The 27,693-nt window shown below is 33.5% G+C and overlaps 1 protein-coding gene across 1 annotated transcript in view; it reads left to right on the top strand.

Annotated features, from left to right (window-relative positions):
- LOC101895736 (polypyrimidine tract-binding protein 2) overlaps nt 1-26,919 on the top strand; it is a gene marked incomplete in the record, with an annotated part of 250,861 nt that extends 223,942 nt beyond the window's left edge. Inside the window, 4 exon segments of the mRNA XM_059129652.1 lie at nt 14,156-14,248; nt 23,878-24,094; nt 26,359-26,436; nt 26,526-26,919. Coding sequence (XP_058985635.1) covers nt 14,156-14,248; nt 23,878-24,094; nt 26,359-26,436; nt 26,526-26,655 — 518 coding nt within the window.
- Between the last annotated feature and the right edge of the window lie 774 nt (nt 26,920-27,693).

Raw genomic sequence — 27,693 nt, 5'->3', positions numbered from 1 at the left:
TGACCTACAAATACCAATTTTCAGACAAATCCGTGAAAAAATGTGGCATAAATCATCAAAATACCGAATATCGGGAGGTACCGTTTTATGGGGACTATACCAGAACGTGGACTGATGTATCTCATTTTCAATACCAACCATCCTAGACACAATACAAATTGCTCTGCTAAATTTTGGCACTCTACGTCAGATAATGTGGGCTGTATCGTGATTTCAACAGACAGACAGACAGACGGACATCGTTAAATCGACTTAGAATTTTATGCTGATTATGAAAATATATTCATTATGGAGTCTACGACGAATATTTAAGGATGTTACAAACGGAATGACAAAGTTAATGTGGAGGGTATAAAAATATGGCAACCCTGTGAAAATACCTCTGTTGTTATTATATCATAACAACATACAGGGCGAGATAAAAAAAACTGCCATTGGCACGAAATATGGCCTTCAAAGGGCCAATGAAACCCTCACCCGCTGCCCGAATGTTGCTCTGCGGTATTTTGGCCCAATCCCGGCGAAGCGCTTGCTTGATGTGATCGACAATTTGGTTTTTTTTAGAGCCTTTAGAGCCTTGCTTTCCAAAATACTCCAGACACAATAGTCCAACGGATTGGTATCTGGAGATTTTGGTGGCCATTGTGCGCTGAAAATGAAGCGAGAAACCTCATTTGGTAAGCGTTCTTGGGTGGCGCGTGCTGAGTGTATGTGTATGTATTTGCAAACCTCGACTGGTAGAGCTAGTAGATAGCTCCGTTTCCTCAAAATTGGTGGTCTCGATTTTCACCATCGTTTTATGGTCTACTGGATTTTTACTTAGTGCAACTCCAGAAATCAAAAGCAACGCTTTTTTTTTTTTTTTTTTTTTTTTTTGTGGAACGGACTCTATGAGCAATGTCTAAAGATTTTCTATCTTGCCAAAAAAGAACTTCGATCGGGCTTATATAACGCCGTATCCACTGATTCCGATTCTTTAATATGAAAGTTAAGTCCAAGCCAATACAAATGTAAAATACTCTCCCTCTACCATACACAGTTGTGATAAACATAACGAACGTCTAAAGCTTCAAGTACTTGTTTTACAACAGTTTTAACTTAATTTACAAATACATACTCAAACTCTCACACATTCACATAAACTACATATCTACAAGTAATCTGTATGTAAATGTGTGTGTCTGTGTATAGAATAAAAAAAAAAGAAATTAGTTAAAGCATTTTTATCTTTTGTGCGATTTGTGCCAAGTATTTGCTTTGGATGCTGGCTGGTTGGTTGACTGGCTGTTTTGTTGTTGTTCGCTTGTTTAACTTTTAACTCTCAAATAATGACTGCATGCACGGTTGCTGGTAATGTCTGTTTATTGTTGTTTTTGTTCTTCTGCAAACATAGCAACTTGTTGGACGACAACAACAGCAGCAGCAGCAACAACAACGAGAACATTTTCAAATAGTTCGGATAACTACCGCTTAAAAGGATATGAGAATGGCAATATCCTATCTCTCTAGCATTTTTATATACGAGTATGTATATGTATAAAACAATTGTTTTGCAAACAATAAACATCTCCACCATTTGCTGTTATTGTCAGTGTCTCTATGTGTGTGTGTTTGTAGTTTTAACTAGTTGATTATAGTTTTATAACATGTGCTTAGTTAAGGGATTTTAAGTGCATAGATTAAAACACCCTTGAATTGTAAAATATAAATTGTTAATAGTTTTAAATTACTTTATCTAGACAAGCTGTAGCAATGCAACAACAACAACAGTAAAAAAAAAAGAAATTTAGTGATAATGTGAATTAGAGAACAAACTACGGATTTTGTTGTTGTGTGTGTGTTATTTTATTGCCAATGCAATTTAACAAAGTTTATTGCAGTAAAGTTGAAAAAAAATGTTTTTTCAAACTGTAATTAGATTTTTTATTTTATTTTTTTCTTTGATTGTTTGAAATAATATACAATATAACTTGAATTTTTGTGCGAGTGTTGAATTACTCTTTTCTTTTTTTTTTTTGTTTATTAGTTAAGCCAGTTACTTCTAATTTTTTTTTTTTTTTTTTTTTTTTTTTTGTAATTGCATGAATTGGAAATGGAAATGTTTTTTTGGGAAAGACAGTGGATCAAATTTCAAATTTACTGATAAAAATTGTAATATCTGTTATCACCCACTTTGCGAAATATTGATGTGACTTGTTACTAAAAGTACGTAACGTACCAAAAACTTTAGGTTAAAATATTTTAACAAATGAAGAACAAAGGCAATGGTGTTGTAGGAAAAAAAGGCTTCTAAAAAATTCTTGAAAGGGAAATACTTCTTTCTCGGAAGTAATTACTAATATCGAGTTTTTTTCATTAATTATTTTTGAGAGATATACAGGGTAAGATGAAAGAAAAAACTGCAAACTGGCGTTTGACATAATTTTTACATTTTTTTTTTTTAATTTTGAATGGAAGCAAAAAATTTCGGAAATAGCATGAAATTTTAGATAAAGTTTAGATTTGTTCAAATTGGTCACCTTTGGCACGAATTATGGCATTCAAACGGCTAATGAAACCGTCACACGCTGCCTGAATGTTGCTCTGCGGTATTTTGGCCCATTCCCGGCGAAGCGCTTGCTTGAGGTGATCGACAATTTGGTATATTTTAGTGCCAACCTTGCTTTCCAAAATACTCCCGACACAATAGTCCAACGGATTTGTATTCGGAGATTTTGGTGGCCATTGTGCGCTGTAAATGAAGCGAGGAACCTCATTTTGTAACCATTCATGGGTGGCACGTGCTGAGTGCGACGGTGCTGAGTCCTGTTGAAATGTCCAAGGCTTTAATACACCCTCCAGGATATTTTCACGAAAACATTCGGCATTAATTATGATGCCACGGTGGATTAATATGAGCGGAGAGCGACCATCGGCTATTATGGCGCTTGAGTTCTGGTGGCCAACCGAAGGTGCACATTTGCAGCTTACCTCTTTGGCAGCTAAACACGATCATTTTGTTTGTTTACAAACTACTGGACAAGGAATATTTTCTCATCGGAGAATATCAAATTCGGCAGTTCACCACTTTCGTCCAACCGAAGCAACTCTTTAGCTCTTTTGAGTCTATTTTCTTTCTGTTGCCTTGTAAGTTATTGCACTTTTTGGAATTTCAATGGCTTTACTCCGAGCATATTTTTCAATAATTGTCGCTACGGGCTACGCTACAAGTATTACGGTAACGAGCGATGGTACGAGATACAATAGATTTGTTGCCATATTTTTGTTTCAACATTTTTAAGGTTATGGTGTGTCATGTTTCCAAATATAAGCAGACTTCTAGAAAAATCTTCTTCTAAATTTCTCTGAAGAGGGATAATGGATTGTAGGATTTCTGTTAAGAAGGTAAGCAAAGAATTGGAATAATTCATCAATATAATCTTAAATTACGGTCAAATTATTAAATGTTTCCTTGGTTTGTATTTTAAGATAAAATTCTATCTTTGGTGGACCAACATTTTTAAAGGCCTAAAAGAGCTAGAAAAATATTCACAGATACGTAACTGGGAGAATCCTCCCCCATAAACCCCTTCTTAAATCTCTCGAAAATTCGATTAGCTATTTTTATTCAATGGAGATTTTTGATCTGGTCCACTGAAACCCCTCTTCAAGTAATTTAATCCCATTTTTGATTTTTTTTTAATTTTGGAATATTCTTCTTAGATTTTGTTTTAGTTCGATTTTATTTTATTGTCGAAAATTCGATTAGCTATTTTTATTCAATGAAGATCTTTCATCTGGTCCAATGAAAACTCTCTACAAACAATTTAATCAAATTTTTTACTTTTTAAATTTTGGATAGCTTTTTGGATTTTATTTTGAGTAGTTAAATCAAAATTAAAAAAAAAATAAATTAAAATATTTTTAACAAGAAAAAAATCGAAATAATGTTGATTATCGATTCTAGAGTTTGTGTAAAAATGTAAAGAAAGAAAACATTTTAAAAATATTTAGTCCAAAAATTATCCAATGAAATCCTCCTTATCATAGAAAACACACAGATAATATCCCAGCAATGGAAGATTTTTTATCAGTAAACATCTTGAAGAGACCCTGTGTCCCTGAGGTTTTTAGAAGACCTTGAAAAGTATTTCATTCGTGAGTGATTTTTTTTGGAAATCTTTTGTTCCTGAAAAAAAGCCCAGCAAAAATTCCTTTTAGCAAATATTGAGTTTCCGTGCCAATTTTTGACAGTCGTGACCGTTTAAATATCCGTCTACTTATCCATTATAAGATGTAGAGTCTGATAATCTACCTTCCGGTATGCAAAAGTATTATGTTTACATTAATTTGCAATGGGTTATTATTCGGCTCTATTTTTTATATTCAAAGACGAACCGTACATTTTTGTTCGATTTTGTAAATTTTTTGTATTTTGCTTTCTTGAAATAAATTCAACATCTCGATCCAATCAATGGTTTTAAAGATTAACCATTTGTCATTATCCAAATTTTCTACCATAAAAAAAAATTTAAAAACCACATCATTTTACCAATTTTTGGGAGCCGTAGCAACTAACAAATCAACTACTAGTCCATATTCAACCCTCTAGTAATGCAAAATTTAGCTTATGTGCATTTTCTTGCAATGGGTTATTCGGCTTCTGTGGTGGCGCCCAATTGTACCTTTTCATATATGACCTGCAGTAACTAGAAAAAATAATTTTTTTTTTTTAAATTATCAAATCGTACCTTTTCTATTCTCATTCATTTTTCTCCTACGTTTTTATCATAACATATCTGCCCTCAGTTTTTTTTTTTCCTCCTAAAACAAAATAGGAACGTCAAGTACATTCAATTCACTTATGGTTCTCAATTTCAAATGCCGCTACTGCCATAGAAATGATTTATTTCAATTTAATACAAAATTCGTATCTCCAGCCACCACTATTCTCCTCGTATATTCTTTTCTCCTTTAAAATATTTGTAAAATCAATCGACGATATTGGCGTACATAACCTGCATAATTTTCCTCAATATTTGTAGTTTTTCTTTTATGTGTACACACACACATATACGACACGATTCTTTTTAGCCATCCTTGCGCGACTATGTGTTCAAATTTGTTTGGCATGCAATAATGTTGGCGAAGTCGTGTGTGTATGTGTTGCATGGGGTTGGATGTATACATATATCTAAGCAATGAAAAGGAAATTTGCACTCAATTTAATGTTTTGTTTTCTTGTTTTCCCCTCCCCCTAAAGTTTTCAATAATGGTTGGGAACACAAAAATCTTCGTACATCCGCGTTGATGGGAGAAAATAAAACTATGGGGAAGTCTTGGAAATATAAGAGGAGTATCAGCCACTGGGAACAAAATGTATGTTTAACAGCTAACAAGCGGTTAAGAAATCAGGAACGGGGTTACCAAGGTTGTTTATTTGTTGGGTTGTTTCGAAAAGTAAAGAAGCGACTTGAAAATGACTCGTGAGCTGAACATATCGCAATATTCCATTTGGCAAATATTTAAAAATTAGGTCGGGCTAAAGCCATTGAAATTCCAAAAAATGCAAGAACTTACACCGCGATAGAAAGAAAATAGACTCAAAAGAGCTAAAGAGTTGCTTCGCTTGGCCAAAAGTGGTGAACTGCCGAATTTGGTTTTCTCCGATGAGAAAACATTCGTTGTCCAGCAGTTTGTAAACAAACAAAATGATCGTGTTTACTTGACAAAGAGGTCAGTTGAAAATGTTCGGCTGGGCGCCAGAACTCAAGCGCTGGCCATGGTGATGGTGTGGGCCGCCATGACAGCCGATGGCCGCTCTCCGCTAGTATTGATCGACCGTGGCATCAGAATAAATGTCGAATATTTTTCGCTAAAATATTCTGGAGGGTGTATAAAAGCCTTGGGCACTCAAACCTTGGACATTCCAACAGGACTCAGCACCAGCGCACTCAGCACGCGCCACCCAAGAATGGTTGCCAAATGAGGTTCCTCGCTTCATTTCCAGCGCAAAATGGCCACCGTTGGACTATTGTGTCTGAAGTATTTTGGAAAGCAAGGTTGGCACTAAAAAATACCAAAATGTCGATCACTTCATTCGAGCGCTCCGCCGAGAAAGGGCCAAAATACCGCAGAGCATCATTCCGGCAGTGTGTGACGGCTTCATTGGCAGTTTGAAGGCCATAACTCGTGCCAAAGGTGACAAATTCGAACAAATCTAAACTTATTCTAAAATTTGATGCTATTTCCGACATTATTTTTTTTTTTTTTGCTTTCATTCAATAAAATTAAAAAAAAAGTAAAAATTATGGCGTTTGACTTCGTTGCAGTTTTTTATCTCACATTGTATTTTTAATATGCCTTTACGATTGATTGAAATCAGCCTCAACCTTTAATTCTTCGGTTTTGTATTTCTTGAAACTATTAAAGCTACTGATCCACGCAATTTTTTAGAAATTTTAAATTTTTAGCCCTTAAATTTTCCTAAAAGTATGCAACATTTTAATATTTGACCTGGAGTTTTAAAAATCCCAAAAATTTATTTAATCAAAATAAACCTCATTTGACAATGCATTTCAAAGTTATTATTTAAATTATTTCAAAATTAAAAAAAAAGAAATGGTCGAATTGATTCGACTTATCCGGCAACACTTTTTTTACATTCCCTCAATATTTAGCAACAATTTGGTTGTTGGTTGCTCTTCGGCTGCAGAGTATTCGCCATAGAACACATCATCATCATCATCATCCTCTTCTCAGCCATTGCCTTGCATTCTAATGTGACTCTGGAGAATAGATTTTCAAACTGAACATGAAGTAGAATCCAATAGAGGATATTCATTCAATGTCGTTGTCGTCGTCATCATCATCGTCAATACATGGCCAAAAGGCATTTTATTGTGGGAGGTTTATTTCTTCTTTTTTTTCGTTTTTCTGTATGCCAATAAATTATCAGAATATGGTTGGTTTCCACTAACAAAACGTCAATAGTTTACTATTGAATGCTTCGATATTTATTTGCTGATGATAAGCACTTGAGGAAAGCTAGCAAGGTGTTTTGGAGGGAAGGTGAAGTTCGTTCGCTATTTAATTTTTTTTTTTCTTTTCCTTGAATAGTCAAATTTATTTTGTATTTTTAGACGGGAGTAGAGTTTTCTTTCGAAATTTAATGCAATTGCAATTTATTTGTGGTTGGTTGGAAGCCAACAAGCTGTAACCCGTTTTCCGTCGTGTCAAGAGTTATTGTTGCCAATAATTTATGCCAGACGGATTTTTCGGACTTAAAAGTAATGGATTTGTTTTTATTTTGGGATTTTATTTTGGGAACAACTCTGCTACAAATATTTTATTGATATTAGAAGTGCATTGGAGGGGAGTACGTTTTTTATTTTATTTTATTTTATTTTTTTTTTTTTGTTGCAATTTCCGCATGTGGATGTTTAGAGTCGTAGATTTTACCTGCTCCTAAGATGGAGTTGAATGGGATTATACGTTTTACTGTTGGGTTTTATGGATGATGTACAGTGTTTGGAAAGTGAAATAGTACCAATGATGAAACCCTTCCGAAATCCGAATACATTAGAAATTTTAAATTGCGTATTTTCCATAAATTAGAATATCCTTGTACCTTTGTAGTCCTTAAGAAAATATTCATATAAAATCCAACATAAATCCCACGCTAATCCTTTGAAACAATCTACCACAATAAAATTGGTACTATTTTAAAAAATTCATTTAAAAATCAGAATTATTGCTATGTGAACATAAATTAGAAAAAATATTGTTACAAATGTAAATTTAATAATAAACGAGCTCGAGGTCTTTGTTGTTGTTTAATTATTTATTATTTTCGATATTTCGTCCTCCAACGGAAGACATCATCAGGAACAATACTGTTTAAACATATAAAAAAATTTTACAAAATATAGCCAAGCTTCGACGCCGACCTTGTGTTGTTGCCATCTGTTTTGTCACTGCAGATATATTTGTAACAATATATAATAAAGGTCGAATTAAATATCTAAAAATCAAATAATTAGAAAAAATATTTAGATTAAATTCAAAAAGAAATATTCAAAAACCGCGATATATATCTGATAATCCTTACAACATATTTCTAAAATCCACCTTCTACCATAGTTCTTGGAAAAATGTTTTAAGGATATTAAATGTTATATAAATGAAATTTGATCCTTCATACTCCTCAAAATGACTATGATAACCTTGGCACTTCCAGACAAAAGGCCATTATATCCTTGGTAAAATTAGAGAGGATAGTTTAAAAAATACAAAATCAACGTCTTCTGTCGGACTTTGAAAAAAAAAAAAATATTTAAAAAAATACGGTTAATGTGTTTGTAGGCCATAAGAAAATATTCCTAAAAAATCAGAAATTATATCCTTGAGAAAACATGCTTAAATACTGCTTTAAGTCTTTTCAGAAATATTAAAAAATCACGATTTATATCTGAAAATCCTTACAACATATTTCTAAAATCCCCTATCTATCACAGTTCTTGGAAAAATATCCTTAAAATATGTTTGTATAATTAAAATTTGATATTTCATACTCCTTAAAATGACTATCATATCCTTGGCACCCGGACAAAAGGCCATTATATCCTTTTTAAATCTAGAAAGGATAGTTCAAGCAAGCAAGTTCGGCCGGGCCGAACTTTTAATACCCCCTCCACCATTTAGAAGGAACTTGAAAAATTTAAAAAAAAAATCCGAAAACTACTTAAATTAAAACCGTTATATGGAGACTATACTTAGACGTGGACCGGAATACGAAATTTTTTGTCATAGACTGTAGTGCCCATTACGAACTTCAAATGCGAAATTTTTTATACGAAAATGCGGAGTATCGGGAGGTACCGTCATATGAGGGCTACACAAAGACGTGGACCTGCTTACGAAATTTTTTGCCATAAGTTGTAGTACCCATTAAGATCTTTCAATACGAAATTGAAACGATTCCGGTGAATAATGTTCCTGAAATCGTCAAAATACCCCACTATCGGGACGTACCGTTATATGGGTGCTATACGAAGACGTGGACTTGCAAAATGTTAGCTTTCTATCTCAATGCGTTCGAAAGATAGCACGATTACAGCAGACAGACAGACATCGCTAGATCGTCTTAGAATTTTACGCTGATCCAGAATATATATACTTTGTAGGGTCTATTATCAATATTTCGAGGAGTTAAAAACGGAATGACAAAGTTAATATACCCTCCATAGAATGGTGGAGGGTATAAAAATACAAAATCAATGTCTTCGGAAAAAAAAAACAGTCCTGGAGAAAATTTTCTTAAAAAGTAAAAAAATATATATATTTATAGCAATACTATAAAAAACATTGTTTATTATTATTAAGTATTCGTAAAATATAACGATAACATCCTTGGCAGTCTCAAAATAACAATTTTTCAAAATGCATGATATTTTGAAATTGTTAAAAAAAATATTGCAAAAGTGCTTTAAGCGGTTTAGATTATATGTTTTTATGGTGTCCCCTAAAAGTATACTGTATTTTTTTGTTCATATATGGCATGCATAGTATTTGTTGTAAAGTTTTTACCAATGCCCTCCTTTCAAAACAGACCTCGTAATTTACATTTTATTCGCATAAATATATTCTTTAACCAGACTAAAAAAATTGAAAATTCGATAGAAAATTGTATATTATTGTACAATCTATGATCGAATCATATTTTTACTGTGATCTCGCCTAAAATTGGGCAATATTTTTGAAATCCCTTTTAAAAAGTATTCGCTTTAAGGTTTTCTTTAAAAGGAAAGACCTATTTATAGTTGTAATCTATGTAAATGGACATTTCTAAAGATTTTCTAACCACATTTCCTATCTATGCACTTTAGACCTTTCAAACGGTTCTCGAAAAATAATTAAATTTTATATTAACTGGATAAGATATTTTCCGGTAGCTTACCTAAAAGTCGGCTGTAGTTGTAGAAATATTTAAGAACGATTCTAACTGGCCTCGTTTAACTTTAGGAAGATATTTCATGAATGAAATGCTTCTGCAATGGGAAAATTGTATTTAGCTCTAAAAGTATTTATCCACCTGTCTATGATTCCTCAACAACATGAACAAAATTGGAATAGTGATTCTGCATAATTCATCTCGCCATTCTCCAGAGTTCTTGTGTGGAAATACGACCTTAGTGATCATAAATCAGTCTCGATGCTGAACTTGGAACACTGTGCCCCATCCATCTCCTATTCCCAACTGCAATTGTAATTTTTTCCCTGTCCAATAGAATGGAAGTGGGTATTGACGTTTTAGTAATGCCATGCAAGTTTCCGACTTGTTACGGTTTCTACCATCTATTTTCTTTCTATTTCATGACTTGTATTTTGTTTGTTTTAAATTTGCAATTCAGTTTATTCGATTGTAAATATTCTGGCAATTTGTTTCTAGAGATTTTCCTTAGATGTCTGCTTGGCTACCTGGCCGACTTGCTTAACTCTTTTTTGCAAATGTACTGCAATCGAAGTTATGCCCAAAACAAAAATTCCCTTGATAAGAATGAAGTTGGTAGTCGGTTTGTTGGTAGAACTGAGTGCAACGGCACCATTGATAGCATCGAATGGCCACAATTTGCACTTTAAGCCATTGGCCATGGTGCTTGGGGGCCAATTTGTGTTCGATATTCTCAACACAAAAGCAACAGCAACATGTTTTCATCATATAAAGGTCTATGCTATGTCCACTTCTCCTCCCCCCGCAACTCCCACCTTTCTCCTACCGTTTGCTGTTGTTGCTGCATCTCGACCAGTAAAATATATAGTTCTTAACATGTTCGTATTCTGACATTCTTCTCCCGAAAACTTTTAGCAATTTTTACGACTATGGCATGTTAAGTTTATATCTAGGATACAATTTATGTTTAATCTATACTCCTTCACAAGCTGCTCCTTTTGCTTTTTAAATGGATTTCTTAATGCAGAAAAGCGGTAAAATCAATAATTTAACAGTGGCCAGGTAAATGGACTTGGTTGGCTGGAAGGAATGGAGAGAGATGGTGGTGGTGAATTTTCATCATCATCGTCGTTTGCATCATGGAACTTCCGTTGTATGATGCTTCTGCCATTGCATCAATATTTTGTGCGGATGTGGTCAAGGGTTTTTTTTGCCAAGCTTCGGCTATGAAAGAAAGTTTGTGTTGTTAAAAGTAAAACAATAAAATAAAGTTGCACTGACTCTGGACTATTTAACATAAAACTGGGCCAAACAAACCGAGCCAGCCAACACACCCGTTTCACCCACCTTGCTGCAACCACGCGCAACTTATTACCAGCAATAAATTTCTGTACTGAAAAAAAAAAAAAAACGCGAAGGTGAGTCCAAGCACTTGGACTTATCCTGCCTACATCTACCACCCTCATCATTACAAATGCCGACCACAGCAGCAACAACAACAATTTTTTTAAAGCAAATAAGAAGCAAATCATAAATTCTGCACATTTTATGCAGTGAATGAATGTCAGAGAGAGAGCAATGAAGGCAAAGAACAAGAAAACCAAAACGTAATTTTCCAGAGAGGCTGAGGTTAAAACGGTTTTTGATATATATATTTTTTCTTTTTTGATTGCTGTATCCTTTACCTCCAAGTTATTTAAATAGCCTTGACAGGTTATGTGAAATTTAAGTTTAGATATTTTTTTTTTAAATAAAATTGTGTTTTTAACAACAATTGAGGAAACTGAAGGAAATTAGCTAAAGTTTCGTTATTTTAGACACTCTGAGCAATGGGTCGAACTATAATTGTATTTTATTCTCTTAAGCCTCCTCGAAGTAAAATGTTGAAACCTTGTCAGTTTTTAAACTTTTTTGTTATAAACGAATGGGTTCTATGCAGTTCTAATCATTCCTCTAGATGTTAAACATTCTACAGGGTGAGATAAAAAAAACTACAACAAAGTCAAACGCCATAATTTTTACATTTTTTAAAATTTTATTGAATGTCAAAAATAGCATCAAATTTTAGAATAAGTTTAGATTTGTTCGAATCGGTCACCATTGGCATGTATTATGGCCTTCAAACGGCTAATGAAACCGTCACACGCTACGCGAATGTTGCTCTGCGGCATTTTGGCCCATTCCCGGCGAAGTGCTTGCTTGTGGTAATCGACACTTTGGTATTTTTAGTGCCAACCTTGCTTTCCAAAATACTCCAGGATTGGTTTCCGGAGATTTTGGTGGCCATTGTGCGCTGGAAATGAAGCAAGGGACCTCATTTTATAACCATTCCATGGCGCGTGCTGAGTGCGATGGTGTTGAATCCTGTTGGAATACCCAAGGTCTGCGCCCAAAATGTTTGCGTACACCCTCTAGAATATTTTCGCGATAATATTAGGCATTTATTCTAATGCCAGAGCGACCATCGCCTGTTATGGTGGCCCACATCATCACCATGGCCGGCGCTTGAGTTCTGGTGGCCAACCGAAGCTGTAACTCTTTAGCTTTTTTGAGTCTATTTTCTTTCTGTTGCAGTATAAGTTCTTCCACTTTTTGGAATTTCAATGACTTTATCCCGAGCTCATTTTTCAATGTATTTGCCGAATGTAATATTGCGATATGTTCAACTCACGAGCCATTTTCCAGCCACTGCGCCGCGGGTTTCGATCAAGTCGCTTCTTTACTTTTCGAACCATTTTTGCTGATGTTTTCGTTTTCTTCCGTCGCTACCAGTATCATGGTAACAAGCGATGGTACGAAACACAAAATATTTATTCCCATTTAAATGCTGGAGTCCCCTAACTATAGCCACTTGTGGCTTTCCAGCCAAATATAAGGAAACGCTTGAATTCCATCACGAATAACTTTTTTCCTGGAAAATTCTCAGCAAAATGTCGGACAAGTGGCTTAGAAATTACAGCAGTTTGAAGTTGGTAGCAGTTTTTTCATCTCACCCACATATATTATAAAATTTTAATAGAAGCTCTTTTTCAAAACGTTTTGTATCACAAAAAGACAATGTTAATATACTTTTTTCAAAGGAGACATAATTTGGGCTAAATATGAAACGTTTTTATGTGAAAAATAGAAAAAAAAGTTTGAAGACTTCAAAACTAAATTAACAAATAAACTTGATCTAAAATTTCTTTGGTCATCGAAAATTTTTTTTCTATTATTGCTCCTAAAAATATGCACTAATTTTATGCAATTTTCATAGAACCTTTAAAATGTTTACTAAAAATTGTTCGAAAATGCACGTTATATTAGGTCTGAATGTCACCTTTATGATGTCTATCTATAAAAGCCTTTAATTTTTATCCATATTTCATAAAAAAAATCATTGCAGAACGTATTTGTAATTCCTTATGCATAACAACATATGTTCTTTACAATTTCGCCGAAAAATATGCACTAAATTGTTGGGATAATGAGTTTTGCCTTGTTAAGGGGAAGATCATATGTTTTATGATTTATGTGTTTATTTTCTCTTTCGAGACGAGCTTAATGATCAGGAATTTGCAGTGAAAAGGAAAGCCAGATTGATACTATCACACACTCACCAGTATTCGACGCGTTTCGCCGTTGGTTAAGCGGCTCATCAGGCATATTTGGTGTGGATGATGGCTTAAAAGGGCCGTTCTCTGGAAAGTAGTAGATCTTTTCGAAAAGATGATTTTGATAGGTTCATTCCGTTAGACGAGCCGTTCTTTATATATCATATTGAATAAATACATTTGTAAGCATCTTCTGTGGAAGTAAAAATCTTCTGAAACTTTTATATTGCTGCAAAGTAAATTTAAAAAAGGATTAATATAGAAAGTCTTTAAAGAAGTTTTATATTGAAGGAAACCCATTCATATGGCGTTGAGACGTCTTTTCTTTGTAAAAAAAGTTTTAGTTAATTGAAGAAAATTGAAACCAATAATCTTTCCATTTCTTCTCTGCAGATTAATTGATAATAAATTTAAATAGTTTTTTTTTTTTATTTATTTTTTAACATTATTCTATTTACTTCACTTTAGGATACTTCAATTTTAGTAGCTTCTTTTTAATTCTTTATGAAATTTATTTTGTTATATTAAATCACATAAATTTCATTAAATTATAACTCTTATATCAATATCAAATCTCATTTTTGACTTTTCTCTTTTTTCCATATCTGTTTTTTTTTTCTCTCAAATACAGGTGTTTATGGCGATGTGCAACGTGTAAAGATACTATATAATAAAAAGGATTCAGCTCTCATACAAATGGCCGAACCACAACAAGCTTATTTGGGTAAGTTCATATAACGAATAATTTTAAACCACCTGTGCTCCCCTTCACCCTCATCATTCCCACAAAAAACACACAAGTGTCAATTTCAATTATAACAAAAAGACAACTCTTTCAAATATTGATTACAACATTCATACACAAATGTGTGGTAATTGTTTTTTTTTTCTCCTTTTTTTTTTTTTTTGAGGAGAATTCAGCCATTATATATTCTCTTTTATAATATATGTATGTATATGCGTAAGGGAGATGATATACGTTCACATGTACATATTTTATGTGAATGTCACATTCATATATTTGTGGTTAGTAGATTAATTCATCATTTTATTCATACAGTTGACTACGGTTTGGATGCAATCAGTTCGAAATTAAAAAGAAAAACTGCAGAGATTAAGAGGAGAAAAAGCTAGAATACTTTAATTTGTCAATTATGCAACTCATATTCTAATAAAAAAAATTAAACATTTAGTTTTTTACAAGAATGAAATGTCAGCTCTGTATAATTTACATTGACAACCTGAGGTCCGGGTGCAAAATCGATTTTCATGAATTCTTCGTCCTTATCCTTCTGTAGTTTTTCTTATGGCCAAGTTACAAATTATTTTTCATTTATATAGAACCTACTGTAAATCTTTAATATGAGAAAAAAGACAACAGAGCCACCCATGGAGAGAAACCAGCAATTTGTCCTGTTATTATTGCATACATTTGCAGTTGAAATATGTTATTGTGAGTGTGTGTGAAGTGCTGTGCAATGCATGTCCATATCCTTATTGTTGATGAGTTTTTGAGGTTTAAAACTGAGATTTATTTTAAAATATTGTTGTTTCATTTTCTTTTTTTTTTTTTTTGTTTTGGCCAAGTGTATTAAATCTTCCAGGATAACAACTTTTTTCATTATCACAAGACAATCGGGCAAATTTCAAAACAAATTAAACTATCTTTCTTTTTTGAGTTGTCGATTAAAGATCTACTAAGCCACATATATTATGAATACATCACATGGTGTTATAATACTATTACGCCTAAAAGTATGCACCATTGTTTTTATTTTTTATTTTTTTTTTAAATCAGACTTTTATACTAAGATATTTTCTACATAAAATATACAGTCCTTGGTTAAGCATTTCCAAAAAAAAAAACCCAATTTTAAGCGTTGATGGTATTTAAAAAAGAACTATTTTCAGAAAAACACCATTTTAACTCTAAATTCCCTTGAAAAAAATATTCACAAGACACAGGGTGAGAAGCATTAAAAAATATCCAATAGTAAATCTGGAGGTCCTTGTAAGGATTTTTTTTAAATTCAAATTTTGTAGTCTTTCAAATAGCCTCTCTACTGTCCATTTAGGTGAATCACAAATATGGCTAAATTAAATGGTAATATTGTACCTCATTGATGTCTTGCGAAAGAAATTCTTTCTCAAACATCCAACATCTTGGCAAAATATCTTTCTTGTAATAAAGACAGCTGTAGTGCGGGCTTTAACGTGGCTTATTATGACGTATAAGACCTTTTCGCAACAACATTCCAATTGGTGCCCCCGATGCCTGAATGGAATATATTAGGAAAATGTAACATTACTTAAAATCGGGGTTCACCCTTCTATAGGTTCTATACAAAAAATTGTATTGAATCGATCCATTTTATATCACTGTAGTCAGGGTAGTATGTCTTTGTGCATTTGTTTGTAACATAGAGAAGGAAGTTAGTTAGACCCATAGTTCCTTTTGACGATCTTCATTTAATCACTTTCTGAGTTGATTTATGCATGTCAGTCTGTCCATTTTTTTTTTTTATTTTTTTAAGGAAAATGCAGTTCGCGTTTTTATCCGATTGAGATGGAATTTTCCAAAAAAATATTTGTTTGGCCCAAGGACGAACCCTATTGAAATTGGTGCGAATCGGTTCAAATTTAGAAATAGCTCTTCAACCGAGTTAATTGTGCACTAAATGGCCAATATTAGTCCAAATAAACTGAATTTTGGAACATCTGACCGAATTCAGTCTAGAAGCAAATATATCAAGATATAGCTATAGCTCCCATATATATGTTTCATCCGATTTGGGGTTTTAAGTCTCTCACATACGTAATACGCACTCCACAACAGTGATGATATTTAGTACCATATAACTTATGGAACTCAAAAATACCTCTTTCAAATCGAGATCGGATCAGATTAAAATATATAACTCCCATATATATTGCTTTATCCGATATAAGGTTTATTGAGCACCAAATGGGCACTTCCTTCGAAATTGAACTTAAAAGTAAGTGCATCAAATTTTGCTAAAAATCGGTTCAGATAAAGCTTTGGCTCCTATATACAGGCTGAGATAAAAAACTGTCGGAAAAAATCATCAAATTTTAGAATAAGTTTAGATTTGTTCGAATTGGTCCCCTTTGGCACGAATTATGGCCTTCAGACGTCCAATGAAACCGTCAAACGCTGCCCGAATATTGCTCTGCTGTATTTTTGCCCATTCCCGGCGAAGAGCTTGCTTGAGGTGATCGACACTTTGGTATTTTTTAGTGTCAACCTTGCTTTCCAAAACACTCCAGACACAATAGTCCTACGGATTGATATCCGGAGATTTGCGCAGGAAATGAAGCGAGGAACTTCATTTTGTAATCATTCTTGGGTGGCGCGTGCTGAGTGCGATGCTGAGTCCTGTTGAAATGTCCAAGGTCTGCGGCCAAAATTTTTGCGTGCCCAAGGCTTTAATACACCCTCCAGAAAATTTTCGCGAAAATATTCGGCATTTATTCTGATGCCACGGTCGATTAATACGAGCGGGGAGCGACCATCGGCTGTTATGGCGGCCCACACCATCACCATGGCCGGCGCTAGAGTTTTGGTGTCAAACCGAAGGTGCACATTTTCAGCTGACCACTTTGGCAAGTAAACACGATCATTTTGTTTGTTTATAAACTGCTGGACAAGGAGTTTTTTTCTCACCGGAGAAAACCAAATTCGGCAGTTCTCAACTTTCGGCCAAGCAAAGCAACTCTTTAGCTAGTTTGACTCTATTTTCTTTCTGTTGGGGTGTATGTTCTTGCACTTTTTGGAATTTCAATGGCAAATATTGAAAAATGAGCTTGGGGTAATCATTTTTCAATATTTGCCGAATGGAATATTGCGATATGAAATTCACTTAAAATTTTCCACAACCTAGATATTCGATTTTTTCAAAATATTTGTTTTAAAAATAACTTTCAAAACGCATCATATTTTTTAAAAGTCCGTCGAATCTTTGATTTCGAAAATATTTTCTTGACAATATGTATGGAAATACTGAATTCCAAAATTTATCACCACTTCACTTGAATATTTATGAAGCTTTCAGGTTTACACCAATAAATAACCCAAAGTGTAAATGTGTGACAAAAGTCGCAATGCCGCGAATACAGCTAACACAGACTCCGTGCTCGTTCTCTCTCCAATTCACTTAAAATGTTTGGTGACTGCATTTGGTGTTGGTGTTGGTGTAGCAGCATTCTAAACTAAAACTATAGTTAAACTATCCTTCAACACCACGTGTGGTAATGGAATAACATGTGTTGTCACAATTGTTGCTGTTATTTATTCTGGCACAGAAAGGAGCCAGCAAGCCACCATGTATGCAGAATGTAATCCACCAATGCTGCATCCAGCTGTGGATCTGTGTGAATGCGTTTTGGTAAAGGATGCCCATTTTGGGGTAGAAGTGTTGTCGTCGTCGTTGATGACATGTGGCTTTAATACATTTGTTAAATATATATCACCACGAATTGTTTGTTTGCTGTGTGTTGTTCCATCATCAACTTCACACTGTCAACTGTTGTTCGTTCGTTGTTGTGGTTGCATATCATTGCGGTGACGGTGATGGTTCATGGTGTGAGCCAAAAGTAAATAAAACCTAAATGATGATGTTGTTGATGATGATATCATGTTGTTAGAATATTGGATTTCCTTCTTCACGGGATTCTAATATTGTTTTTAGATATTATGTAGTTAAAACAATTGTTAGAGGCTGTACTAATCTAATCTACTTATTTGGGTGACGCAGGAACGAAGGAAATTCCTTTTTATACCCTCCACCTTGAAAAGGAGGGTATATTAACTTTTTCATTCCGTTTGTAACATCCCCAAATATTCGTCGTAGACCCCATAAAGTATATATATATATATATATATATTGATAATCAGCATAAAATTCTATGTCGATTTAACAATGTCCGTCTGTCTGTATTCCTGTTGAAGTCACGATACAGCCCAAGTTATTTGACATAGAGCATCAAAATTTAGCAGAACGATTTGTATTGTGTCTAAGACGGTTGGTATTGAAAATAAAATATATCGATCCACGTTTTGGTATAGTCCCCATATAACGGTACCTCGCGAAATTCGGTATTTTGATGAGTTTTGCCACATTTTTTCACGGATTTGTCTGAAAATTGGTATTTGTAGGTCATAGTGGGTCCTAGTTCATGTGGCGAAATATTGTACGTATAGGTCCACACCTTGATGTATTCCCCCTATAACGGTACCTCCCGATATTCGGTATTTTGATGATTTTTGCCACTACATAATTGGTTCTAGCTCCGGTGGCGAAATATTGTATGTATAGGTACAAGTTTTTGTATAGCCCCATATAGCGGTACCTCCCGACATTCAGTATTTTGATGAATTTTGCCAAATTTTCCCAAGAATATGTCTAAAAATTGGTATTTGTAGGTCAAATGTTTCATTTACCTTATGGTGGAGAGTATTCAAAGTTCGGCCCGGCCGAAATTAATGTTTTTTATTTTTTTATTATTATTATTATTATTATTTTTTTTTTTTTTTTGAAAGTTAGAAATTGATTTATTGCCATTTTCCTGACCACAAAATGAACTGTTTGTTCACTTACAAAGCTCGTTGTGGTCTCTTTCTTTTTCATTTCCCTGCAATTGAAACAGCCTTTATAAAGCAAAACGAACCCAAGGGTCATTCAAATATTTCATTTTCCACAAACACCAGACAATATCACATATTATCAAAACCTATTTCATATATTCAACAATTTCAAAGCGATTAGAAATAGAAATACTTTTCTCCAAATAGAAATACTTTTCGACCCTCTTCGGAATATTATTGAAATTGAAATACTTTTGAGATTTGAAACATATTGACCTTAGTTGCCACAAAAATAAGGATTTTAAACACTGCCATTGAGAGACAGAGAGAGAGAGAGAGATAGAGGGATATTCTGAACAGTATCTGTCCTTTTGTGCTTGACATGTGATAATTTTTGTACCAAACACACGATAATTTCATTATATATCCTGCAAATGAAAATATTTACCATAGTCTTTAGCCTCTGTTTGTTTGTGTGAAAAATATTATGGTATTATTCTTACTTGTTGGTGTGGCTGTCTGTATATGTATGTGTATTGATGTCCTCCCAGACTTCATTAAATATTATTGCAAATATTTTTGTAAAATAATTTCTAGGTAAAATAATAATATTTTTGTTCTTCTTATGTTGCAATGTTTTGAAACCTAAATCCCAAATCCTTAATAACAGACAGCATTTATGAGAACTTGTGTGGCAATTTGTTGTTCAGTCTGGCAGGGACAGTGGGATTGTGAGATGCACTTTTTAATTTATTTTAAAATTTCAGTTTTTAAATATTTTTTAAGAACAATATTTCAAATATTTTTCAGACTTAACATCAAAGAAAAGTTTTTATTGGGCCGTGTTATAAATGCTAATTCTTACAAATGTGACCTTTTTTACAAACAACGTATTCAAGTATTAATAGATCTACAAACGGGAAAGTGTAAATTAAACCTTAATCTATAAATATGGAACTTCAAACGGATTTGTTATGGGCTTTCAGTACTAAAACCTTGAAATAATAAAAATATTTATTGGGGTCTAAAGAATTTCTTAAGAGATCTGTAATCCTTTTGAACTAAACAATGGAAATTTTAAAGAGATTCTTCAAGGACCAAACTGAGCTGTAATTTTGGATTTTATAAATATATATTTTAAGAACTGGCACGACCTTTTTTATAGTGGTTTTTTAAGAACTATCTTAACTTTAGTTTTAGGTTCAACCAGAGATACCAACCTAAATCTTAAAACACATTTTTCCATTATCCAGGAAACTCAGATTTTTATTAAATATTTTTGGATTTTGAGGATTTGAGAAAGAGAATTTTGCAGGACTTACATGGCTTCAAATAAGAATACATAAAGAGTCTTATAATCACTATGCCAACGACCAGAAGAGGTAAACATATTTTCCATTGACTAGCGAAGCTTCATACTCAGATTATTATAAATATCCTGATTTTTTTTTTTTTTTTTTTTTTTTTGATTATTTGTTCAAGGGCTAACAGAATTTAAATTTTTTTCTAGTGCTAAAAATATAGGACGTGCAGCCTTACAAAAGGGTATTTTAAGAAAAATATTTGTCCAGAAATACAAGGGTGGTGGGAATTCTAGAAATATTATTTTAATCGTCGATATTTAAAAAAAAAAATCCTCAATGACCAACATTATAATAATCGTGGATTTTTAAGAATTATTTTGTCAAGAGTTAGAGACTAGCGAAGCTTCAAGCGCAGGTTATTATAAATATTCTGGTTTTTTTAAATATTTGTTCAAGGGCTAACAGAGTTTTCTTGTACTAAAAATGTAGGACTTGCAGCGTTACAAAAGGGCATTTTAAGAAAAATATTTGTCCAGAAATACAAGGGTGGAGGGAATTCTAGAAACATTATTCTAATCGTCGATTCAAAAAAACAATATTTCCTCATGGACTAACATTGTAATAATTGTGGGTTTTTATGAATTATTTTGTCAAGGGCCAACAGAGTAAAAGTTTTGAGTTACTTTGCGATGTAAACTTTAAAAAAGATTTTTCGACATCCGTTAAAAATTCTATTAAAATCTTAAAAATACCGAATGTTGTTATTATGTGAGGGTCTATACGACGACATTGACCTGCATAGATAACTTTTGTCATAATCCATTACAATATTCGAATGCGAAACTTAAAAAAAATCGGTGAATATTATAGCTAATGTCATTAAAATACCGAATATCGGAAGATACCGTTATATGGGGGTTATACGAAGACGTGAACCTGCACAGAAAATCTCCTATCATAGACTGTTGCATCCGTTATGAACATCAAATACCAAGTTTGAAAGAATTCCGTTGAATCATGTCGCTAAAATCAACAAAGTACCGAATATCGGGAGGAACCGTTAAAGTGGGGGCTATACGAAGACGTGAACCAACCTGCACAGACAATTTTCTACATTAGGCTGTAGTATCCATTTCGAACTTTGAATACCAAATTTAAAACGATTCCGATGAATATTGTCGCTAAAATCATCAAAATAACGAATATCGGAAGGTACCGTTATATGGCGGCTGTACCAAAACGTGGACCTACATGATGGCCCATTTTCAATACCAAAAGTCCTGCAGACATAACATACATTTGAGTACAATTTTATCAATCTACTTCAATTCGTTCGGAAGCTAGAATGATTTACACAGACGACATATAATTTTATGCTGATCAAGAATATATATATATACTTTGTGGGGTCTAAAATGTATATTTCGAGGTGTTACAAACGAAATGACAAACTTAATATACCCTCCATACTATAGTGAAGGGTACAATAAGCGTCGATTTTTTTTTTTTTTTTTTTTTGAATTTTTGAATTTTTTTCCAAACTATGGATACTAAGAACATATTTTTTTTTTTTTGCAATAAACTTCAGAAACAAAAAATCCGAGTATATTTTAAAGTTTAGTCGCAGTAATGGTCACTTTGTTGGATCTTTGAAAAAAAAAAGTTTTTACCTTTACTTCTATAAACAATTTTTACAAGTTGTTCGTGATTTTCTTTTTCACATCAAGAATTTTTTATTCTTTTTGTTTGGTGTTTTCAGTATTGTTTTTATATCCCTTTGTTTCCCTGTTTTTTTTTCTGTCAATGTTATGTTTGTTTTTATTACACCGCTTCAACAATTGTAGTTTCCTTCTTTTGTATTGTTGTGGCAACAACAACAACACATACTTACATATAAAAGAAAACACCAAAAACATATGTGTCTTGCCTTTAAACTATGGCAGTACACAACACACACACACATATGTTTTTATAGCATGGCTAGCATCTCTTTCTCTCTCTCACACTCCCCACGCTGGCTGGATACAATTTTTGCCATTTCGTTGATGTAACAAATGAATTTGTTAATATTTTATGAGGATATGCAATAAAAAGCTACATTTGTATTGAGAGTACACTCACTCACCCGCTCGCTGGCTGGTTCGCTCAGTCATTTGCAGTAGGTCCCAACATATAATATGTACAATAATGTATGATGTTGTAGAACATAGTTTATTACAGACAAAACACACACAGATGCACACCAAGGTACAAAAGAAAAAAAAAACGAAACACATTTATTGTATTCTTTTACCTGTTCGATAGTCACACAAGAATTCATTCAGAGATTACATTTTTTTTTTTTTTGCAACAAATATACGGACACAATACATTTGTATGTATTACAACTGCTACAGTCTGTCAGCCTGACTATGTTTTACAGCTCTATTAAAAATGCAACTGCCAAACACCAACCTCCCAGCCTCTTTTTTTGCACCCCCACCCCTCCTCTAGAGCACATTTTCCATGTGTGACTACGAAAACGGCTTTATGCCGGCATGTGCCATTCTTTCGCCCATTTTCCATTTCATTTTTTTTTTGGTTTGTTTCTTGCAAAGGTAAGCTTTGGGACCTGCCACTGAAAAGGATAAACATAATTTCACTACCCTTGTGGCACATTAGTAGTCAATGTCGGTAGGTAGTGTCGGTCACATAATATCGCATTTCTTTTTCCATTTATTTCAATTTTATATACCAAAATACGTAGTATGGTGTATTGTATGTTGAGGGAGTCTGCCCCCCTACCCTCCGCATCCACCACCTCCCCTCTTCCCTTTTGTGGCCTTCGTTCTTTCTGACATAAATATTGTGCAAATAAATGCCCAAAGAAAACGACAACTACCAACCGACAACTCATTTACACTTTATTTAATGCGATAACCCTGAAAATTACTTTGAAAGAAAATTTAAATTGTTTTTGCTTGCCTTGCCTTTTTTTGCAGTGAAAATACAGAGACATTTTGCCGAGAAATGGTCCTTCGTTTCGTTTTTGTTGTTGTATTTTAATAAAACAACACTTTGACCAAACTCTGGGGAAAATAACCCATAAGACAATATAAACGAAAATGAGTTTAACAAATTGAATATTGAAAATTTATAGAATAAATAAATAGGAATTAGTTAGAGTTGATAATAAATGTACTAGATATTTATGGGCTTCAGAGAAAGTCACATCGGGAGGAAACTTAAAATAAAGTTTTTTTTTTTTAATTGGTGTTCCAAAAATGTTTCTTTCGATTTAAAGTTCTTCCTTCGCCATTTAACACTTGGAATTTTTCAACCATTATTCTTAAAATTCTCCACAAATCAACCCATTCCCTGTCTCTTTATAATTTAGAATTTTTATTTATTTGTCTGTTCCTTCTAACATTTGTCTTTTTTTTTTTTTTTTGTCTTCATTTACAGCTATGAATCACCTTGACAAATTACGCTTGTGGGGTAAGGCAGTACGTGTTATGGCCAGCAAACATCAAGCCGTACAACTGCCGAAAGAGGGACAACCTGATGCTGGTCTAACACGTGACTATTCCCAGAATCCATTGCATCGATTCAAGAAACCAGGCAGCAAAAATTATCAAAACATCTATCCGCCATCGGCAACATTGCATTTAAGTAACATTCCGTAAGTAAAACAAAATAAATAAATAAATAAAGAACAAAAATAATATGCAAAAGTTTAAGAGGCAGCTTTGTAACTTTTAAAAATTCAAATATAAACAATTTGAATTATAAATATTATATTGAAAGGATTTTGGAAAATATCCTCTCATCGGGTTGTATGTAAGGAAGCATTCAGACAAAATTGTAGAATTAATAAAATAATTTTTGCAAAAAAAAAAAAAATGCGGATTTTTAGGAATATTAGGTAGAGCATAGAACAGTGTTGGCTTGTTTGTTCGGGATACCATAGTGTTTTGTTGTTGTAAAATGGTCATGCTTAATCCCTTTATTGTTGTTTTTATAAAAACAACGTTTGTTTATTAGTGGAGAACGGTGGTAATGTTTACCAGGGGGAAATACCTAGGTTTCGGAAAGAGCCACCAATCCTTCTCAGTTCCCTTGTTTTTTTTTTTTTTTTTCTGGGATATTCTCCCCAGAAGTTATTTTAAAAATAACTTCTATGACAAAAAAATTAACCCAAGTGACGAGATCGTAAGCTCAATAGAAGAGGAACCAAAGATTTAAATAAAACTAAAATTCTAGAGCTATAAAGGCTGTGTTTTTTTATGAAAATATTTTGAAGGTCTATCTATATTTTTACAAGGTGACCACACACCTTTGCAAATATTGGGATTCAGATTTCTCGAAATCTGTTCATTTTAGGTACATAGGCAATATTGTAGATAAAAATACGAGTCAACAAAGGGCGTCTTTTTGGTCATTTCTATACCCTCCACCTTGAAAGAAGTGTATATTAAATTTGTCTTCCATCCATAAATATTCGTCGTAGACCCCATAAAGTATACAGGGTGAGGTAAAAAACTGCAACAAATTCAAACGTCATAATTTTTACATTTTTTTTTTTTAATTTTATTGAATTAAAGCAAAGAATCTCAGATATAGCATCAAATTTTAGAACAAGTTTATATTTCTTCGAATTGGTCACCTTTGGCACGAATTATGACCTTCAAGCGGCCAATGAAACCGTCACACCCTACCCGAATGTTGCTCTGCGGTACTTTAGCCCATTCCCAGCGAAGCGCTTGCTTGAGGTGATCGACACTTCTGTATTTTTTAGTGCCAACCTTGCTTTCCAAAATACTCTAGGCACAATAGTCCAGCAGATTGGTATCCGGCCAGATTTTGGTGGCCATTGTGGGCTGGAAATCAAGCGAAGAACTTCATTTTGTAACCATTCTTGGGTGGATGGTGTTGGAATGTACGAACTCTGTGGTCTGATGCCACCATCGGCTGTTATGGCGGCCCACACCATCACCATGGCCGACGCTTGGGTTCTGGTGGCCAACCGAAGGTGAACATTTTCATTTGTTTACAAACTGCTGGACAACGAATGTTTTCTCATCGGAGAAAACCAAATTCGGCAGTTCGCCACTTTCGGCCAAGCGAAGCAACTCTTTAACTCTTTTGAGTCTATTTTCTTTCTGTTGCGGTGTAAGTTCTTGCACTTTTTGGAATTTCTATGAATATTGGAATACTGCGATATGTGCAGCTCACGACCCATTTGTCAGCCAACGGGTTTTGATCAAGTTGCTACTTTACTTTTCGAACCATTTCTGCTGATGTTGCTGTTTTCCGTCCACTTCCTTGGCGTTGGGATACGCTACCAGTATCACGGTAACGAGCGATGGTACGAGACACAAAAAATTTATTTAAATTTAAATGCTGGAGTGCTCTTACTATAGCCACTTGTGGTTTTCCAGCCAAAAATAAAGAAATCACACATTCCATCACGAATACCTTTTTTCTGGAAAACTCTCACCAAAATGCTTTTGTACGCTTGTAATCGTTATATAGAACTGTCACTGGAATAATTTTAACAGCTGTCGGACGAGTGGTTTAGAAATGACAGCAGTCTGCATTTGGTTGCAGTTTTTTCTCTCACTCTGTATCAACAGTAACTTCAAAATGGCCAATGTTTTACACAGAGAACGACGAAATTTTGAAATATCATCTAAAAAAACGGGAAAAATACAATTGACAGAGAAAAGAGGTCACAGACCAGTTTTGCAAACAAACTGCAATTTTTTATGTAGCCCCATCTTGTGGTGGAGGTCAAAAATGCTTCTTCTTTGTTTTCTGATATTTTATTTTTAGTTTATTTGGCATATCTTCTCATTCTAGAGAATATATAAAAATTATACTAGAAGTTATCTAAAATTTGATACCAATTTTACTTAAATATTTGTTTTCTTTTCCATCTTCCAGATCATCCTGCACCGAGGAAGATATAAAAGAAGCCTTCACCTCCAACAAATTTGAAGTTAAGGCATTTAAATTTTTCCCGTAAGTATTAATTTCAAATATAGCATTTGTTGCAAATTTTACTAAATAATTTTCTCTTTTTTTGTTCTCTTTTCAAAAACTTCCAGTAGGGATCGCAAAATGGCCTTGTTACAGCTCTCCACTGTCGAAGAAGCCGTCTTGGCTTTAATCAAAATGCACAATCATCAGTTATCTGAATCGAATCATTTACGTGTCAGTTTCTCTAAATCAAATATCTGAAGCAACAACTATAACACTACCAGCAACAACAACAACAACCTGTTCAATAAACCTGCATGAATCTGAGAGATTTATTAATTAACGCAAAAAAGCAAAATGAAACCCATAACATTTAAAAAACAAAAAAATCTACATAATATATATTAAAAACAAAAAACAATTTAAACTATAATAAAAACCCCTAAAAAAGGAAAACAACCAGAACAAGAACATAGGCAGCAAGCTAAGCAAAGTATATAATACTGCTACAAAAAAAAACAAAAACCAACAAACAATATAAAAATTATAAAACTGGAAACAAATCATTTAAATTTAACAAAACAAATATAAGGAAAACTGATTAGTATAGAGAAAAAGAAAAGAACAAATTTTTAAAGAAAACAAAGCTAAAGGAGCAGCCGTAGCAGAAGATGAAGAAGTTAATTGTAGGAGTAAATAAATTTGTTAACAATCAAAGGCGAACATGTAATGCGAACAAATGCCACCACATTATTCACACAGATTAACAGAGAACAAACTGAAACAAACAAACAAACAAACATACCATCGGAAAATGCAAAGCAAATTTTCTATTTTGCTTCTCTTCAAAGGCTTTCTCACAACTCCTCGCAAAATAGAAGAAAGAAAGCAGCCAAGCCAAGAAACTAAACAACCAACCAATCTAGCAACATCATCACCACCACCAACAGCAACAATATTGGAATCCAACAATCAAATCAAATTAAAACAGCAGCAGTAGTATTTGTTTATAAGTATTTTATTCTATAGGTCACCCAAATGTTCTTTATATAACAAATTAGTTATAAACAAATTCTACTGTATAAATTTTAATTATTATTATTATAATTATTATTAAATTGTGTAAAAGTATTAAGCAAGTTGTCGTTGGATAGAAGAAGTTACAAAACTACATACTAAATTGTTTCCTCTCTTTTATTTCTATTCTCATACTACTATTACTACTACCTACTACTTACATATTTTTATATATTTACATATAGAAACAACAACAACAACAAAAATAAATCAACAAAAAAG

The sequence above is a fragment of the Musca domestica genome, unplaced genomic scaffold (assembly GCF_030504385.1).
Source record: "Musca domestica strain aabys unplaced genomic scaffold, Musca_domestica.polishedcontigs.V.1.1 63, whole genome shotgun sequence".
Taxonomy (NCBI): Eukaryota; Metazoa; Arthropoda; class Insecta; order Diptera; family Muscidae; genus Musca; species Musca domestica.
This window is presented reverse-complemented; position numbering and strand designations above follow the sequence as displayed.